This window comes from Geotrypetes seraphini, chromosome 7, assembly GCF_902459505.1.
Source record: "Geotrypetes seraphini chromosome 7, aGeoSer1.1, whole genome shotgun sequence".
NCBI lineage: Eukaryota > Metazoa > Chordata > Amphibia > Gymnophiona > Dermophiidae > Geotrypetes > Geotrypetes seraphini.
The window spans coordinates 38,188,642-38,209,725 of NC_047090.1; the positions used below are offsets into that span (position 1 = coordinate 38,188,642).

The window sequence follows — 21,084 nt, forward strand, 5'->3', positions numbered from 1 at the left end:
TTGAATAAAACTTGAAACTTGAGGCTGTGCTGGGGAGGGGGCAGTTTAAAGGTGAAGCTTAGGGGAGACATGGGTGGGGCAGGGCACTGTGGATGGAACGGGGGTGGGTTAAATGTCCCCTTTTTTGACTTACCAAATCTGGTAGCCCTAATTTTGCCCTAGCAGGAATGACCTGTGAAAGGATAGTTTGAATAAAGGGCCTCTAAGTTTGTACCTGAGGCAATGAAGAGTTAATCCCCCACCCCTTTACTAAGCTGAAATAGAGGTTTCTACTGTGGCACGGAGCGCTAAATGCTCCAATGCTGCTTTGATGCTCTTGGATTTCTTACGTGACTTGGCCAGGTCCACCTGTACTGTCAGTGAGATTTGAGCCCTGGTCTCTCTGGTTTACAGCCTGCAGCGTTAATCCTTAGGCTACTCCTCCATGCCACTAAAATGTTATCCTGCACTGCCCAGTTAAATTTATAGTGACCAAAGATAGGACAGTTATTTACGTGGTCCGATGTGGCCACCAAACGTAGCCTCTCAATGCCGAAAATTGCCCGTCATCCCACAATATAGCTGATTAATTTTTAGCCATTAACCGTAATATTCAGTGACGATGACAGGTTATCTCGCACTGAATATTTGCCTTTAACTGGATTAGTGCTATTTAACTAGTCATCGCTGTTTCTGGCTGGTTAAATAGCTCTGAATATCCGAAGGGGTTGTATTCCTGTGGAGTGGATGCCCACCTTGTCATAAACTATTTTTGAAAGATGCTTTTAAGATGAAACTCGAACTGCAGTTGAAATATGTTTGACGACTGCAGAAAGGACACGGACATTGCTCTGAAGTGCATGACCGCCGTCCTGGTTTTAAAAGCCACTTCGCTTGAGGTCTGCAAGGCCAGGCTCAGCAGAACGTTCTCTTGCCCCCTCCCTGCTCGCCTGACATTTTATTCTTATTTTGGCTGTCTAGATGTCGCGAGAGCCATCGAGCTGCTGGAGAAACTGCAGGAGTCTGGAGATGTCCCTGGGCACAAATTGCAGTCCCTGAAGAGAGTGCTGCAGAGTGAATTTTGCACAGCAATCCGAGAGGTACGGGCCAAGTATCTGAGTCACTGGGTACAAATGGGCTATAATAGACACAGTGGCGTGGTAAGGGGGCGGGGAGGGGGCACAGCACCCTTCCTCCTCTCCGCCCCCCTGCTCCTCTCCTTGCCGCACACACCCCTTGTCTTCCCCGTACCTTTATTCCTTCCACGGCACGAGGGTTGCTGCCCATGTCAGCATCTTTGACATCACTTCCGGGCACTCTCTCTGACGTCACTTCCTGGATCTGCGCCTAGGAAGTGACACCAAAGGGTGAAAGGTACGGGGAAAGGGAAGGGGGGCGTGTGGGGGGAGGGGCACCACCGCCCCGGACGCTGAACACCCTGACTATGCCACCGAATAGACAGGCACTCTGACCAGCGGCTTCCCCAGTTTCAGACAGAGACAGAGAGACGGTCTGCTGGTCAGCATGGGACTTCCAAACACAGCTCACTCCGTCCCGGTCATTAATGCAAATTTATCACCTCATTTATTTATTGACGTTTATTAACCGCCTTTCCATGAAGGGGTTCATCCAAAGCAGTTTACGGTACATTGAATAGTAATCAGGCACTCTTAACCTTGCAAAATCTATAGGGATTTGGATGAATAAAAATATCCCAGACTTCTTCCCGTTACATGGCAACACTGTGCTGTGGTGAGAACAGGCGGACTCAGCTTCACCATTCCTCATGCAGGATCGTTTATTCAATTTTCTGCATTGAATCAGAGCTCTGTATGGTGCAACAGAGAAGATATTGTGATTGCTCACTGCCTTTTAGTGTTTCACGGTCCAGAGGGAGGCTTTTGTGCTCTGTCGCAGAGATGCAGTAACCCGAGAATGATTTCTTCATACGATCTCCTTGCCTTAGTTTTTAAAAAATATTCCCTAGAATTCATTAGGCTTCATTATTATGGTGGTACATTCAACTTGATTGCTATGTTGTGTGACAAAATCTAATGTCCCTAGGGTAGGAAGTCCTTAATGCCTGAACCATCTCCTGAGGAAGAGAGGCTTTTTGTTATGGTCGCGTATGAAAGTGTCAGTCATCAAACTCAGAGGGGATTTAACAGAAAGGACAAAGCAGTCAGGGATAAATGCTTGAGTACCTGAATTAATTCCTGTAAACTGTTCTGAGCTCCCCTGGGAGAACAATATAGAAAATTGAATAAATAAATAGTGTGATAGGTTTCTGTCTCTGATAACCAGAGCTGGTATTGTGACATCATAATGCCTCATTCCACCAATGCCTAAGAGCCAACCTCATCAGTGAAGTCACAATAGCTTGATTGTCCTAGACTTGGCTCACTTTTATTGCATTTTGATTTCTAGAGTTGTGCAGGGTCTCAGTACCCTGCAGTTGTGGGTTCAAACCCGCACTGCTCCTTGTGACCCTGGGCAAGTCACTTAATCCCCCCATTGCTCCAGGTACATTAAATAGATTGTGAGCCGGGTTTTGTTCTCAAAAGTAGGACATGTCCGGCGAAATCTGGACATCTGGTAACCCTATTCAAAGCGATTTATACAGCTAGGAGGGGTTTAGACCATTTCATCGCTGAATCGGCCACGATGAATCGTCCATGGCAGCAGCTGACCTCCCAAAGTAGGAGCGTCCCCCACAGTGCCCCCTTTATTCACCCATGTACCTGACCTCTTGTGGGGGTCCGTGCTCCCCAATCCCCCAAAGAAGGAGTGCCCCATCCCCCCAAAATAGCATCCCCTATATCCTCCAAAATAATAAGGCCCCCCCCACATCCCCCCAAGGTAGGAGCGACCTCCCCCAGTCCACATACCTTTTGAAAAGTTCACTGGTGCGAGCATCATGCCTCGTCTCCCCTATGACTTCACATCCTGGTCCCGCAACAAGGAAGTGACATCAGAAGGGAGCCAAGGCCAGCCAAGCAGGGGGTAGAAGATGTGCTGGAGAACTTTTCAAGAGGTATGCGGGGGAGGCGAAGAAGAGGAAAGAGACCAGCGGAGAGGGGGGCAGAGAAAAGGAGAGGCACCAGGGCATGATTTGTCACGGTTCATCATGGAGAGGATGATTCATTGTGGCCAATTCATCGCGGCCGTGTTGAAACATCCCACAATGAAATGGTCATGATGAATCATCCCATTCTGGCTAGGAAAGGCTTCTGTCCATTTAATCACGTATCTGTGACTTAACATGGATATTCAGCGGCGTATCAAAAAGGTTCCTCTCTGCGTTTAGTACTGTCATTGAAATAGCTGGTCATTTTTGAAATAATCTTTTCCACCTACTTTTAATCCCTGGCTCTCAGTGCCTTAAGGTTACCAGACGTCTGGATTTCCTTTTGAGGACTTGTCCGGGGGTCTGGGGCAGGGATGGGTGGAACTGGGCAGGTCTAGGGGGCTCTGGATTTTACTCTCTTTTAAAAAATTATTTATATTCTGCATATCCTACAATTCTATGAGGATTACAAATTATTCAGGTACTCAAGCATTTTTCCCTGTCTGTCCCGGCAGGCTCACACTCCATCTAATGGACCTGGGGCACTGGGAGATTAAGTGATTTGCCCATGGTCACGAGGAGCAGTGTGGGATTTGAACCCACAACCCCAGGGTGTTGGGGCTGTAGCTCTAACCACTGCACCAGACACCCTATCAGCGCCTGTTATACTGAGTGAGAAACCTGAACCTAATCTACAAGAGCCATTTGGAAGAGATTTTATTTTGTGAAGGTCCTTAACAAGCTTTGTATCTTGTAACCCGCTGCGATTGTTCGACTGGGGAAGTGAAGACCCACATCTGCAGAAGTTTGTGCTGACTTGCCATCAAGGCGTAATCTACAACATCTGCCTTGCATAAAGTAACCTCTAGAACCTTCTCAAAGGTCCTATGAATGCAGATGTCATAATAATTTTGGTTGTAGCTCAGTTGGAGACCTTGTTCTGCAAACAAGCTGTAAAATTTAGCGTGAGGAGTTGACGATCACTGGCTTCTTTCATCACCTGAGGTACAACTATACGATGGGAGGGATATTAGTGAAAGAGAGTAACCAAGAAAGGGACTTGGGGGTAATGGTGGACATGACAATGAAGCCGACAGCACAGTGCGCAGCGGCCGCTAAGAGAGCAAATAGAATGCTAGGTATAATCAAGAAGGGTATTACTACCAGAATGAAAGAAATTATCCTGCCGTTGTATTGGGCGATGGTGCGCCCGCATCTGGAGTACTGCGTCCAATATTGGTCACCGTACCTTAAGAAAGACATGGCGTTACTAGAGAGGGTTCAGAGGAGAGTGACACGTCTGATAAAAGGGATGGAAAACCTTTCATACGCTGAGAGATTGGAGAAACTGGGACTCTTTTCCTGGAAAAGAGGAGACTTAGAGGGGATATGATAGAGACTTACAAGATCTTGAAGGGCAGAGAGAGTAGAGAGGGACAGATTCTTCAAACTTTCAAAACATAAAAGAAAAAGAGGGCATTCGGAAAAGTTGAAAGGGGACAGATTCAAAATGAATGCTAGGAAGTTCTTCTTTACCCAACGTGTGGTGGACACCTGGAATGCTCTTCCAGAGGATGTAATAGGGCAGAGTACGGTACTGGGGTTCAAGAAAGGATTGGACATTTTCCTGCTGGAAAAGGGGATAGAAGGGTATAGATAGAAGATTACTGTGCAGGTCCTGGACCTGTTGGGGCCGCTGCGTGAGCGGACTGCTGGGTGCGATAGACCTCAGGTCTGACCCAGCGGAGGCATTACTTATATTCTTAAGAGCCTGCCCTGAGGTTTATGCATTCACATATTAGAAAATTATATTATATAAATAACTTCGGGACCCTTTTAATTAAGCTGCATTAGATAATAACACATGCAGTGGTGTAGTGAGAATGAGTGGTGCCCCCTCTCCCGCCCCTCTTCTCCTTCCTGACCCCCCCTACCTTTTTATTTTCACAGGCCGCGAGCAACAGCGTGAACCTGCTGCCTGCGTCGTGTTGGCTATCCCTCTGCCGTCGCTTTCTAGGGGCGGGGCCCAAAAGCGACGTCAGAGAGAGGCGACACTGACGTGGGCAGCAAGTTCGGAACGCTGCTCGTGCAGGGACAATTAAAGAGGTATGAGGGAAGGGGTGCACGTGAGAGGGGAGGGGGCAAAGAAGGAGATGGGTGCCTGCGCCCCTTACAAAGACTGTGCCAAGGGTGGACCGCCCCCCCTTCCCTAGCAATCTCCTTACTATGCCATGCGCTTAGCGCAGAAAAAATAACTTACCACATGATACACTAAACTGTTCCATATTAGTTTCACCATCTGTGTGTATTAACCATACAGTAATTTTTAATTTTGGGGGGGGGGGGGTTGGGAGAGGGTTGTGTCAGGAGTGGAGAATGGGTGTTGATATGCTCTTCAGGTAGCATGTTGACACCGTGTGCTAACTGACATCCTCCCCCCCTTTTACGAAGCCATTGTATAGTTTTCTACAGTTCATAGACGAAAGCGTGTGGGACAATCGCATGAGGACAAAAATGCTAAAACAAATGCGTGCAGGACGTCAGCACGCAGGACTAAAAGGTAACTTTAAAGCGCTCCGAGAGGGGGTGTGGGGAGGAACCACCCGATTTTACTTAGAAGTGTTGGCGCAGCCTTTTGGGGGCTTGTGGGGGAGGAACCCCCCCATTAGAGAGGAAAGTGTAATCTTTCCCAGTGTTTTACTGAAAAATTAGAGTTACCTCTGTAAGTGGGGGTTCCCCCCACCCGCCTAACGGCAGCGCCAACACTTCTAAGTATAGTGGGGGGGGGTTCCCCCCCACACATACACCCTTGGAGCGCTTTAAAGTTACCTTTTAATCCGGCGCACTGACATCTTACGCACCTTTGTCTTAGCGTTTTTTGTCCATGCGTGATTGTCCAGCACGCTTTAGTCCCGTCACCATTTTCTACCATGGCCTAGAGAGCTAAATGCTCCAGTGCTGCTCTGATGCTCACAGCATCGGAGCATTTAGTGCCCAAGGCCATGGTAGAAACATCTACCGCAGCTTAGTAAAAAAAAAAAAAAAGGCCAGTAATGCAGGCTTAGCTCAGGAGCCACCTGTGAAATAGCCCTCTAATATTCAGCAGCAATTAACTAGACAGTGCCACTGAATTAGGGTTGCCAGATTTTCCAATTGGAAAATCCAGACTTTTAGCCCCGCCCCCAGGCCCGCCCAGTTCCACCCATCCCCACCCCTTTAATGCCCTAATCCCGCCCCTAGTCCTTCTATAGCCCCGCCCTCGCTGCCTGCTCTTGTCAGGCAGGGAGGAAGGCTGCGCATGTCTGGATTCCGGACGTCTGGTAACCCCTACGCTGAATATCCCCTTTAACTTTGTAAGCCCAAACTGGCTGTGTTGTAGATGCTCCAGGGGTGAGGTCAGAGCAGAATCAGCACTTATGCTGATATTCAGACCTTTAGGACCCGATTCGATAAACAACGCCTAACTATAAGGAACTAGTGAGTGGAACTGCCAATCATCCGCTAGTTGCTGTTTATAGAATTGCGCCTAAGCAATCTTAGGCGCAGGAATGTGCTGAAACCTTAGGCACACTCCCAATTAGGCCAGGATTTTCTTGGCCTAAATGAGCGTGTCTAAATTAGGTGCTACAGTGCCTAAGCCAAACCGTGTACAAAATCCACCGCAAATCCACCCCTAACCACGCCTACTGAGTTAGACATAGGGTTGCCATATTTTCCTATTGGAAAATCCGGACCCCCCCATGCCATCCCCTAGGCATGCCCATATCCGCCCATCCCTGCTCTGTAATGCCATAATCCCGCTCCCAGTCCTGTCCAAGCCCGGCCCCCCGCTGACTGCTCTTGTCGGGCAGGGAGGAAGTCCGGGCATGCGCGGATGCTATGCAGTGACGTCATGGGGAAATCCGAACGTCTGATTGAAGTCTCCAAAATCCTGAGTGGAGTAGAACGGGTACAAGTGGATCAATTTTTCACTCTGTCAAAAATTACAAAGATTAGGGGACATTTGATGAAATTACAGGGAAATACTTTTAAAACCAATCGGAGGAAATTTTTTTTCAGTCAGAGAATAGTTAAGCTCCGGAAAGCGTTGCCGGAGGTTGTGGTAAGAGCAGATAACGTAGCTGGTTTTAAGAAAGGTTTGGACAAGTTCCTGGAGGAAAAGTCCATAGACTGTTATTGAGAAAGACATGGGGGAAGCCACTGTTTGCCCTGGATAGGTAGCATAGAAGGTTTCTACTCTTTGGGGTTCTAAAATCTTTTGTTACTCTTTGGGATTCTGGAATATTGCTATTCCTTGGATTTCTGTATGGAATGTTGCTACTCCTTGGATTTTGGCCGGGTACTAGTGACCTGGATTGGCCACCGTGAGAACGGGCTACTGGGATTGACGGACCGTTGGTCTGACCCAGTAAGGCTATTCTTATGTTATAACCCTAGTTAGGCGCCTACCGGCTAATTACTTTTTAACTGATTTTTAAATTGTTTTTTAAATTCTGCTTTCAATTAATGGTGTCAATTAACCAATTAAAAAAATTAAGTTAGGTGCCTAGATCGACTGGATGCGCTGATCTAGGCGGCTAGCTTTTGTAGAACCGGGGCCTTAGTGCAGGACAAATTGGACCGCACTAAACACAGTCCTATCTTTGCCTGGTTTAACCTACCCGGTTGAGGGCTGCATATTGGCCTTATCTGGATAAGTGCAGTCCATCTGCAAATCCTGGATATTTAGCACTGGTGCCAGACATGGCTGGTGATGACTAAAAAAAATTGCTCCCTACCATCAGCTAACTATTGACACCCCCCCCCCCCACACACACACCTTTATGCTTTGGCAGATCAATGAGACTGTTAAAGTGGGCTTTACATTTCATCTGATCACAAAGTTGTCGGTTGCTTAATTTAAGCTCTGCTGCCCTCCTAAGGAGGAGCCTGGAGTAACGAATAATTGGTATGTCAGACAGTGAGAAGCAAAGCAAGGAGACCCAATATTCTGCAGAAGAAAGGAGTGATCCAAATAAAAACAGGGTGTGGAAACGCAATGTTCTTGCACACAGCAGTTCACTGTGCTCTAGCGATTAGCTATCGACTTCGTTTTCCACAATTTGATCGGTGTTTTCAAGATTTGGTACAACTCACCAATCCATTTTCTCGGTCACTGTCCCCTCTCTATGGAATGCCCTCCCATTAGATCTCTGTCTGGCAAACTCTTTAGAAAAATTCAAGGCTAAACTCAAGACTTTTTTTTTTTTAAAAAAGATGCTCATAATCTCTAAATCGCATCTCTTTCAAATACTTCCCATGTAGCTCTTTGAAGAATTTTGGGGGAAAAAAACCCCGTTTCTTTTGAAGCGAGCCCTACCATAATGTATCTCCCCTCATAGAAACATAGAAACATAGAAAGATGACGGCAGAAAAGGGCTACAGCCCATCAAGTCTGCCCACTCTTCTGACCCACCCCATCAAGTCTGAGTGCTAATGACCCAGATCCTTAGCTCGACCCCCATAGGGATCCCACGTGGATGTCCCATTTATTCTTAAAGTCTAGCACGCTGGTGGCCTTGACCACCTGCACCGGAAGTTTGTTCCAGTGATCTACAACCCTTTCTGTGAAGAAATACTTCCTGGTGTCACCATTAAATTTCCCTCCTCTGAGTTTGAGCGGGTGCCCCCTTGTGACCGAGGGTCCCCTGGGGAAGAATATATCGCTTTCCGCCTCGACACGACCTGTGATGTACTTAAATGTCTCAATCATGTCTCCCCTTTCTCTACGCTCCTCAAGAGTGTATACCTGTAGTTTGCCCAGTCTTTCTTCGTATGAGAGACTCTTGAGTCCGGAGACCATTCTAGTGGCCATTCGCTGGACAGATTCAGCTCGAAGCACATCTTTTTGGTAGTGTGGTCTCCAAAATTGCACACAGTATTCCAGGTGAGGTCTCACCATGGCTCTGTAAAGCGGCATTATGACTTCAGGTTTGCGGCTGATGAAGCCTCTATTGATACATCCCAACATCTGCCTTGCCTTGGATGAGGCCTGCTCCACCTGTTTGGCAGCCTTCATATCTGCACTGACGATTACTCCCAAGTCCCGTTCTTCTGAAGTCCTAGCTAGTGTTTCCCCATTTAAGGTGTAAGTTTTGCATGGATTTCCGCAGCCGAGATGCATGACCTTACATTTCTTAGCGTTGAAGCCCAGCTGCCATGTCGAGGACCAGTTTTCCAACGTGATCAAATCCTGCGTCATATTATCCTTGAGATTGCTTTCACTTACTATATTACACAGTTTGGCGTTGTCGGCGAACAATGTTACTTTACCCTGAAGCCCTTGGGTCAAGTCCCTTATGAATATGTTGAAAAGGGATGGTCCCAGGACCGAGCCCTGCGGCACTCCGCTAGTCACTTCCGATGTCTCAGAGAGGGTGCCGTTGACCACCACCCTCTGAAGTCTTCCACTCAGCCAATCGTTGACCCATGCAGTTAGTTTCTCACCTAACCCCATCGACTTCATCTTGTGCAATAGTCTGCGGTGTGGGACACTGTCAAAAGCTTTACTGAAATCCAAGTACACTATGTCCAGAGACTCTCCCGAGTCTAACTTTCCCGTCACCCAATCAAAGAAGCTGATTAGATTGGATTGGCATGACCTACCCCTAGTGAATCCATGTTGACAGGGATCCCTTAGGTTCCCCTCGTCCAAAATCGTGTCTAGTTTACCTTTAAGTAAAGTTTCCATGAGTTTACATACTACTGATGTGAGACTTACTGGTCTGTAATTTGCAGCCTCTGCTCTGCAACCTTTTTTGTGCAGAGGAATGACGTTGGCTGTTTTCCAGTCCAGGGGGACTCTCCCCGTACTTAGGGAGAGATTGAAGAGTACTGCTAACGGTTTTGCCAAAACATCGCTTAGCTCTCTGAGCACTCTTGGGTGCAAATTGTCCGGTCCCATGGCTTTGTTCACCTTAAGTCTTGACAGTTCACTGTAGACATCAGCAGGTGTGAACTCAAAATTCTGAAATGGATCTTCCATGCTTTGCTTCATTTCCAGCCTTGGCCCGTGCCCTGGTGCCTCGCAGGTAAAGACCGAGCAGAAGTAATCATTCAGCAGTTTGGCTTTATCGGAATCTGTTTCCACATAATTCCCGTCTGGCGTTCTAAGGCGTACTATCCCATTTGTGTTCTTCTTCCTGTCACTAATGTACCTGAAGAAGGATTTGTCCCCTTTCTTAATGTTCTTTGCTAGAGTTTCTTCCATTCGAAGTTTGGCCTCCCTGACTGCTGTTTTGACCGCTGCAGACTTTGTCTTGTATTCAATGTTTGCTTCCTTCTCCCCGGTGCGTTTGTATAAGAGAAATGCTCTTTTCTTCTCCTTGACGCGGTTCGAGACCTCATCAGTGAACCATTTGGGTCTCTTGTTTCTTTGTTGTTTATTTACCGATTTAATGTAGCGGATAGATGCCTCATGAAGGGTCGACTTCAAGGTTGACCACATAGCTTCCACATTATTAGTTACTTCTTGAACCTGTAGTGTCTGATGAACGAAATCTCCCATGCGTGCGAAATCAGTGCCCCGGAAATTGAGTACCCTTGTTCTTGTTTGAGATCTAGGGAAGCCTTTCCTAAGGCAGAAAAGACTACAGGGTGAAACTGAAAGAAGCCAAGAGAGAGATACGTTTGGCGAAGGCACAGGCGGAAGAACAAATGGCTAAAAATGTAAAAAAGGGAGATAAAAATTTTTTCAGATATATTAGTGAAAGGAGGAAGATAAAAAATGGAATTGCTAGGCTAAAAGATGCTGGGAACAAATATGTGGAGAGTGATGAGGAGAAAGCAAATGTGCTAAACAAATACTTCTGTTCTGTGTTCACAGAAGAAAATCCTGGAGAAGGACCGAGATTGTCCGGCAAAGTTACACGAGAAAATGGAGTAGATTCTGCGCCGTTCACGGAGGAGGGTGTTTATGAGCAACTTGAAAAACTGAAGGTGGACAAAGCGATGGGACCAGACGGGATCCATCCCAGGATACTAAGGGAACTCAGAGAGGTTCTGGCGAGTCCTATTAAAGACTTGTTCAACAAATCTCTGGAGACGGGAGTGATTCCTGGGGATTGGAGGAGAGCGGATGTGGTCCCTATTCATAAAAGTGGTCACAGGGATGAAGCAGGAAACTACAGGCCGGTGAGCCTCACTTCAGTTGTTGGAAAAATAATGGAAGTGTTGCTGAAAGAAAGGATAGTGTATTTCCTTGAATCTAATGGGTTACAGGATCCGAGGCAACATGGCTTTACAAAAGGTAAATCGTGCCAAACGAACCTGATTGAATTTTTTGATTGGGTGACCAGAGAGCTGGATCGAGGACATATGCTAGATGTAATTTATTTGGATTTCAGCAAAGCCTTTGATACAGTTCCTCATAGGAGGCTGTTGAACAAACTTGAAGGGCTGAAGTTAGGACCCAAAGTGGTGAACTGGGTCAGAAACTGGCTGTCGGACAGACGCCAGAGGGTGGTGGTTAATGGAAGTCGCTCGAAGGAAGGAAAGGTGACTAGTGGAGTCCCTCAGGGTTCGGTGCTGGGGCCAATCCTGTTCAATATGTATGTAAGTGACATTGCTGAAGGGTTAGAAGGAAAAGTGTGCCTTTTTGCAGATGATACCAAGATTTGTAACAGAGTAGACACCGAAGAGGGAGTGGAAAATATGAAAAAGGATCTGCAAAAGTTAGAGGAATGGTCTAATGCCTGGCAACTAAAATTCAATGCAAAGAAATGCAGAGTAATGCATTTGGGGATTAATAATAGGAAGGAACCGTATATGCTGGGAGGAGAGAAGCTGATATGCACGGACGGGGAGAGGGACCTTGGGGTGATAGTGTCCGAAGATCTAAAGGCGAAAAAACAGTGTGACAAGGCAGTGGCTGCTGCCAGAAGGATTCTGGGCTGTATAAAGAGAGGCGTAGTCAGTAGAAGAAAGAAGGTGTTGATACCCCTGTACAGGTCATTGGTGAGGCCCCACTTGGAGTATTGTGTTCAGTTTTGGAGACCGTATCTGGCGAAAGACGTAAGAAGACTTGAGGCGGTCCAGAGGAGGGCGACGAAAATGATAGGAGGCTTGCACCAGAAGACATATGAGGAGAGACTGGAAGCCCTGAATATGTATACCCAGAGGAAAGGAGAGACAGGGGAGATATGATTCAGACGTTCAAATACTTAAAGGGTATTAACGTAGAACAAAATCTTTTCCAGAGAAAGGAAAATGGTAAAACCAGAGGACATAATTTGAGGTTGAGGGGTGGTAGATTCAGGGGCAATGTTAGGAAATTCTACTTTACGGAGAGGGTGGTGGATGCCTGGAATGCGCTCCCGAGAGAGGTGGTGGAGAGTAAAACTGTGACTGAGTTCAAAGAAGCGTGGGATGAACACAGAAGATTTAGAATCAGAAAATAATATTAAAGATTGAACTAGGCCAGTTACTGGGCAGACTTGTACGGTCTGTGTCTGTGTATGGCCGTTTGGAGGAGGATGGGCAGGGGAGGGCTTCAATGGCTGGGAGGGTGTAGATGGGCTGGAGTAAGTCTTAACAGAGATTTCGGCAGTTGGAACCCAAGCACAGTACCGGGTAAAGCTTTGGATTCTTGCCCAGAAATAGCTAAGCAGAAAAAAAAAATTTAAATTGAATCAGGTTGGGCAGACTGGATGGACCATTCGGGTCTTTATCTGCCGTCATCTACTATGTTACTATGTTAAGGTTAAACCATACCATGTTATGGTCACTGGTGGCTAGCGTTTCTCCCACCGAGACCTCCGAGACGTTTTCCCCGTTCGTAAGTACCAGGTCCAGGATGGCCTGGGCCCTAGTAGGCTCTAGCACCATTTGTTTGAGCTGTACTCCCTTCATGGACGCTAATATCCTCCTGCTATCACAAGTTGTCGCTGAGAGTGTGTTACAGTCTACATCAGGCATATTGAAGTCTCCTGATAGAACAACATCCCCCCGCAAGGTGATATTCTCAATGTCTTCGATTAATTCTGCGTCTTTGTCCTCCGATTGTCTAGGAGGTCTGTATACCACACCAAGGTATAGGCATTTTTCTCCGCCTCTGGCCAGGTTTACCCAGATAGATTTCCCAGTATACTTGACATCCGTGATCCTGGTTGTCTTAATGTTCTCTTTGATGTAAAGTGCTACCCCTCCTCCTAACTTACCCTCTCTGTCTTGGCGAAGCAAGTTGTATCCTGGTATAGTCATATCCCACCCATGAGAGTCCGTGAACCATGTTTCGGACACAGCCACCACGTCTAAGTCTGCATTAACCATTTCTGTTTCCAGTTCTAGAAGTTTATTCCCCAGGCTGTGTGCGTTAACATACATAGCTCTCCACTCTTGGTGTTTACTAAGCTCCTTATGAGTTAAGGTGTCTCCTAGCGAATCTGTTGCAGTAAGGGTATTTACCTCGGACTTAGAAGCGGAGTTTTTGTTCGCCACCTCAGGATTGTTACTTACTGCTCCCTTTTATTTTTATTTTCAATCTGGATGTATTTATTAACTTACATCTTATTTCTTCCCCTCGTTTCACGTAAGTCTATCCACGTTCCCTTTTTATATTTTAATTTTAACTCCAAGAAATGTTAATCCTTTTCTTTTAAATTTCATTTTATTGTAAACTGTTCAGATACCTGTTTGATAAACGGTGCATGAAAAATAAAGAGACTTGAAACTCCATTAAACAGATCATTTACCATCGGAGCCTTGAGGAAGGCTTGTCAGCCGAAACACGGCCCATGTCGGGTCCATTAGACTTTTTTTATGATCTGTGTGGACAGGTTTTTTATACCATTTGAAGACGTTTGGAAGAAATAAAAGGAAGGCCAAGAACATTGTGTTTCCACACTCTGCTTTTATTTGGGTAACGAATAATTGTCCAATTCATTCTGATGGACTCCTGCACTATGTGAATCCGATGATACTATTCTGATTACATTAGTCGTCAGAGTTACTGAAAGCAGACACGAAGTGCAGGAGGGGCTGAATGCAACTGTCGAAAATTCAGAATTAATTACGATTACGTTTAATCCATTTGCTCTCGGGCTTCCTATGGACTTTCGGAGTGATTTCTGCTCTAGTTAAAAGGACATTCTGGGTCTCTTTCTAGAGTGTAAAATATCATTATTGGATTGCAGGGCATAGCTGCAATTAGCAGAGAAAAGCACCCTGAGGTTTACATGTATTTAAACACAAGCAAAGGAGTTCACATAGTTGCTGGCGCATAAAGACTCTCTAATTTGAAGTCAGCTATTTGCATATGGACAGATGAATGCAGAAAGGAAATCTCTAAAAGCAGTGTTTCTCAAACTTGTTTTTTTAAGCTCCGGCACACTAAACGGAGCAAATGTTTTTCACGACACATTGTAATTGAAATGATAAATTTGCAAAACCAAGTAAAACTTAAATTTGACAGTTATTTATTTAAAATTCTTTAAGTTACGTACGGGTAATTGTAACAATGGTGAAACTAAAGTTGATAGAATAGAATTGCTAATCAATGCGATGGAGGTGCTTGTTTTTGAGTGCAAAATAACTCAAAAGGTGGCCCGCTAGTCGACAACCAAGCACGCTTTTTATCATCCACCCTCTGCAGTCCTCTTTTTATCGATATAATTTCTGCCAGAGCTGAAAATCCAAGTTTGCAACGATCCAAACGGTAGCAAAGCCTTGAGTGCCGTGTTGCTCAAGTTAGGATAACAACTTCATAAAAAAATTAAAAATAAAGGGACCCTTTCACTAAGGCACGCTAGCCGTTTTAGCGCTCGCTAAACGCTAACGCGTCCGTAGGATATAATGGACACGTTAGCGTTTAGCGCATGCTAAAACGGCAAGCGGGCCTTAGTAAAAGGACTCCAAAATTACTTGCCGTTAATTTTCAAGGACCAATCACCTGAAAGAATGATGCTTGTCTGGCCGGTTATATCCTTACGCCCACAAGACGCTCATAAAATTGGAAGTACAACCCGAATGTCTCAATCCATCCTCCTTTTTCTGGAGCCATATGGTAACCCTATAACTCATATATATACACTTCCCCCTCCGTATTCGCAAATTCCGTATCTACAGATTCGCTTATTCGCGGTTTTAAATTTAAAAATTTATTTTCAATTTTCAGGCTATTTTAAGCCCTGTAAGCCCCCCTTAATACTTACCTGGTGGTCTAGCGAGTTTTCGGGGCAGGAGCGATCTTCCCACGCTCCTGCCCCGGGCAGATCGCTCACAGATCGCTCGAGAGACTAAGGGAGCTCAAGGCAGCCATTTCCTGTGAGTGATCTGCACGTGACAGGAGCGTGGGAAGATCTCTCCTGTCTGAAAACCCACTAGACTACCAGGTAAGGCTTAAGGGGGGCTTTCAGGGCTTAAAATAGCCGGGGGAAGTGGGGGTTAGGGGCAGAACTGGCCCGAATATTATTTGCGTTTTTTAAATATTTGCGGGCCAGCTCTGCCCCTAAACCCCGTGAATACGGAGGGGGAAGTGTACAGCATATAAATGGAAAATGAGTCTATACAAGATCCTTAACAGCATTTGATCAAGTAATTAGCTTTTAGGGAACAATAGCAATTTTGTTGTTCCATGGAGACACCTTCCCCCCCCTCAAACCTTCATAACTTAAGAACTGCCATATTGGGTCAGTCCCTGTATCCTGTTTCCAACAGCAGCCAATCCAGGTCACAAGTACCGGCCAAGATCTCAAAAAAGCAGCTAAATCTATATTTTATGTTTCCTAGCCCAGGGATGACCTGTACATTCCCTGCATTTACCTTGTTAATAATAGTTTATGGACTTTTCCTCCAGGAACTCATCAAACCATTTTTAACCCCCCCCCCCGAAAATATTTATGTGCTTACAGAATATAGAATTTTCCTTGCAGGGAAAGTAGATGGTGCCGGGGGGGGAGGGGAGGGACTTAAACTGGTTTTCTCTGCATACTTTGCACCCACATCATCTGTGGGGAAAAGCTTCCCCAGGGTCCCACTGACCAGACAATTCATAAAATCTTAAGAAACTCCGCCTGTGAGTCCATAGGTACCAAGTTCCCGCAGGCATGGAAGCTAAGGCCCTCGTTTACAAAGGCGCGTTAAGCATTCTAGCGCGTTTAGCATGTGCTAAATTAACACATGCGCTAACTGTTAACGCGTCCATAGGGATAACATGCATGCGTTAGTGCAGGGGTCCCCAAAGATCCTCCTTGAGGGCCGAATCCAGTCGGGTTTTCAGGATTTCCCCTAATGAATACGCATTGAAAACAGTGCATGCACATAGATCTCATGCACATTCATTGGGGAAACCCTGAAAACCCGACTGGATTCGGCCCTCAAGGAGGGACTTTGGGGACCCCCTGCGTTAGCGTTTAGTGCGCGATAATATTTATCCGGCGCTAAAAAGCATAGTGCACCTTTGTAAATGAGGGGCTAAGTGAGATGGAGGGCCGGAAATTTTCCTCGTCATGCTTAGCGCAGTTTTCAAAGATTGGATTTCTTTCATTCAAGTTTCAAGTTTTATTTATATTTGATTAATCGCTTAATTAAATTATTTCTAAGCGAGTTACAGTTTGTAAATAAACATAATATTAAAACAGTACATAACATAAAATATTAAAAATTTAACAATTTATACATTAGGTTTAAAAAAAAAAAAAAAAAAAAAAAATTTGGATAAAACATGTTTGTAAAATATACAATTACGAATTATATATTATGAGATACAAAAATCATGAAATTACAGAAATTTTAACTTAACAATTATATACTAAAATAATAATTCAATGATATAACGGATCTTGACATTTAAAAAGAGCACATGATTAATTTTAAATGTTAAAAGCGTCTTTAAATAAAAAGCATTTTAAATTCTTTTTGAAATCGTTTAAGTTATTTATTTCTCTTAAGTATAAAGGTAAAGAGTTCCAGAGTTGAGGTGCTACTACAGAAAGCATATCCTGACGACGGGTTCCAATGATTTTTAAAGAAGGAATAGTTAGAAGCTTGTGGTTCTTTGAACGCAAAGAACGTGAGGAATTATAGGGGATAAGTAGTTTATTTATGAATTGGGGTTCATTGGTGTCTAAGGTTTTGAAAGTTAACAATATAATTTTATAGGTAATCCGATGATTGACAGGAAGCCAGTGTGATTTAATCAAGAAAGGAGTCACATGGTCATATTTTTTTCCTTTATAGATGAGCTTAATGGCAGTATTTTGTATGATTTGTAAGCGTTTTTTTTCTTTTTGGGTAATGTTTAAGAAAAGAGAATTACAATAGTCAAGTTTGGAAATGATCAAAGAATGAAGTAGAATGTTTAATGAAAGTGACATTGTCAGTGTAGAAAGTGGTATTGTATATCGAAGTGTGAGATAATAAAATTTGCGGACGACACCAAACTATTTAGTGGAGCTAAAGAGGACTGCGAAGAATTGCAAAGGGACTTGAACAAACTAGGGGAATGGGTGATGAGATGGCAGATGAAGTTCAACGTTGAGAAATGTAAACTATTACATGTGGGAAACAGAAACCCGAGGTACAACTATACGATGGGAGGGATGTTATTAAATGAGAGTACCCAAGAAAGGGACTTGGGGGTAATGGTGGACATGACAATGAAGCCGACGGCACAGTGCGCAGCGGCCGCTAAGAAGGCAAACAGAATGCTAGGCATAATCAAGAAGGGTATTACAACCAGAAAAAAAGAAGTTATCCTGCCATCGTATCGGGCGATGGTGCATCCGCATCTGGAGTACTGCGTCCAATATTGGTCGCCGTACCTTAAGAAGGACATGGCGTTACTCGAGAGGGTTCAGAGGAGAGCGACGCATCTGATAAAGGAGATGGAAAACCTTTCATATGCTGAGAGATTGGAGAAACTGGGTCTTTTTTCCCTGGAGAAGAGGAGACTTAGAGGGGATATGATAGAGATTTATAAGATCATGAAAGGCATAGAGAGAGTGGAGAGGGACAGATTCTTCAAACTTTCGAATAATAAAATAACAAGAGGGCATTCGGAAAAGTTGAAAGGGGACAGATTCAAAACGAATGCTAGGAAGTTCTTCTTTACCCAACGTGTGGTGGACACCTGGAATGCGCTTCCAGAGGACGTAATAGGGCAGAGTACGGTACTGGGGTTCAAGAAATGACTGGACAATTTCCTGCTGGAAAATGGGAAAGAAGGGTATAGATAGAAGATTACTGCTCAGGTCCTGGACCTGTTGAGCCACCGCGTGAGCGGACTGCTGGGCACGATGGACCTCAGGTCTGACCCAGCGGAGGCATTGCTTATGTTCTTAAGCCATGTCGCAAAAATGCCTTAATCACATCAGACTCCCCTAGCATAATTGCTCTCATTCACATAAAATACTGAGTAAGCTTTTTGCATGGACAAAATCAGAATAGGGATGCGATTGTAGTAATGAGAGGCCAGTGCTTGCCGTCTGTCTGCTTTAGCTCACTGGAAAGTCCCTTATGTGCATCAAATGGCAACATAAAACTATCTCTTCCGTGAAGTGGGTTTATAAAACTTGACTTTAATGGTTCCCATCTTTCCGCTGTCAATATTTAAAACTCCTGAGCAGCTGAAGCTATAAATATGAACTTTATTTATTCATACTGTAAAACTTTATACACACTTTCCATGGCATATAACCATTCAAAATAGCTTACGTATAAAAACAATAAAAATACAAATGAAAAGAGCAATTATAAAATCAGTAGAGGATTAACTTAGTCATATAAATTATACATTTTTTCTACATAACAGCTGAAATTTTAAAGCCTTTCTGGGGCCAGGAATGGGCGGTATATTTTTCATTTCCGGTATCCACGTATAATCTAGGGCTCCTTTTACGAAGGCGCGCTAGCATTTTTTAGCGCACGCAGCAGATTAGCGTGCTAACCCCGCGCTACGTGGCTAGAACTAACGCCAGCTCAATGCTGGCATTAGCTTCTAGCGCGCGGGGCACTGTAGTGCGTGCTGTTCTGTTCGTTAATGCCCTATCGCAGCTTAGTAAAAGGAGCCCCTAGTCCTGAATATCAGGGTATAAAAAAAGAAACGCATTTTAAAAATGCTAACGGTCAAAGATTTAGGGAGGAATTCATCAAAGAGCGCTACTCATATGGATTAAAAACTGGCTGGCAGATAGGAAACAGAGGGTGGGGATAAATGGAAGAGCGTCACCAGTGGGGTGCCGCAGGGCTCGGTGCTTGGACCCGTGCTCTTCAACATCTTTATAAACAATCTGGACATAGGTACAACAAGCGAGGTGATTAAATTTGCAGACGATACAAAGTTATTCAGAGTAGTGAAGACGCAGGGGGACTGCGAAGATCTGTAACGTGACATAATCAAGCTCGAGAAATGGGCATCGACATGGCAGATGAGGTTCAACGTGGATAAGTGTAAAGTGATGCATGTCGGTAACAAAAATCTCAGGCATGTCCGGAGCAGTACTTGGAGAGACCTCCCAGGAAAGGGACCTGGGAGTTCTGATCGACAAGTCGATGAAGCCGTCTGCACAGGCGGCAAAAAGGACAAACAGAATGCTAGGAATGATAAAGAAGGGGATCATGAACAAATTGGAGAAGGTTATCATGCCGCTGTACCGGGCCACAGTGCACCCTCACTTGGAGTACTGCATACAGCACTGGTCGCCGTACAAGAAGAAGGACATGGTACTACTCGAGAGGGTCCAGAGAAGAGCAATCGAGATGGTTAAGGGGTTGGAGGAGCTGCCATACAATGAAAGATTGGAGAAACTGGGCCTCTTCTCCCTTGAACAGAGGAGATTGAGAGGGGACATGATCAAAACATTCAAGGTACTTAAGGGATAGGTACTTAGTAGATAGGACAGGGATAGGTACTTAGTAGATAAGGACAGGTTGTTCACCCTCTCCAAGGTAGGGAGAACGAGAGGGCACTCTCTAAAGTTGAAAGGGGATAGATTCCGGACGAACGTAAGGAAGTTCTCCTAGGACAAGCAGGATGAGTCAGCCACATATGGGTGTTGTCCCAACAGCTCCCAATTTGCGGATAAGCTCTCCAATAGCTCAGAGAAATTTTTTTTTTTTCTCTGAGCATATGCAGTGCCCGGGCCCCACTGGGCATGCCCGAGCCCTACCCATTTTCCCCTGTTTACCCCTAATCCCCAGTCTTTAGTTTCCACCCGTTCCCATCGGTTGGATTTTCTACAGCTCTCCATTACAACTTTTCTACTCACCACCTTGAAGATGCCTGAATCATCTAAAGAAATGACTGGGATGCAGGAGAAGGATGAATGCACTGGATCCTCATGAATTGTGCGCCCACTGATTGGATCCGGTGCACGAGGTTTCCGTGTTGCTTGCATTGTGCGCACATGTCTCCACGTGCACACAAACTGGATAACTGGAACGCTCTTCCAGAATCTGTCGTGGGGGAAAACACCCTCCAGGGATTCAAGACAGGGTTGGACAGGATCCTGCTTAACAAGAAGTGCGCTGGTAGGGCTAGTCTCAATTAGGGTACTGGTTTTTGACCTGGGGGCTGCCGCGTGTGCAGACTGCTGGGAATGATGGACCACTGGTCTGACCCAGCAGCGGCAATTCTTATGTTATATTCTTAACCACGTTAGCATGCACTAAACGCTAAAGATGCCCATCTAACGTCGGCTCAAGGGCCCGATGCTGACGTCCAAATCCTTGCATGACATGGCGCTGGGCTATGTGACGGCTAAGCTTCCTCCATACGAGCCAAACCGGTCCCTCCACTCCCAAGATGAAAAACGCTTCAAAACGCCCCAAACCTCCAAACGACGCTCCTACTCCCGCTTCACTGGAATCGACTGCCCCCCCCCCAAATTAGACCCCTTGAAGGACTCCTCAACTTTAGGAAAGCAATAAAAACAGACCTCTTCACCTAAACCCCCCTGCCCTTGACCCATTGACTACATAGGGATGTATATTGGTACCAGAACCAGTATGTGTCACATTAGGAAAACTTGCAAGAGATTGGCCCTTCATTCTACAGAAAATGT

General features: G+C 45.3%; 1 protein-coding gene across 3 annotated transcripts in view; it reads left to right on the forward strand.

Moving 5' to 3' along the window:
• LIN7A (lin-7 homolog A, crumbs cell polarity complex component) overlaps positions 1 to 21,084 on the forward strand; it is a 75,453-nt gene that overhangs the window by 25,961 nt on the left and 28,408 nt on the right. For all 3 annotated transcript variants that reach the window (XM_033951910.1, XM_033951909.1, XM_033951911.1), the window contains exon 2: positions 961 to 1,079. In XM_033951910.1, coding sequence (XP_033807801.1) covers positions 961 to 1,079 — 119 coding nt within the window. The remainder of the gene's footprint in view (positions 1 to 960; positions 1,080 to 21,084) is intronic.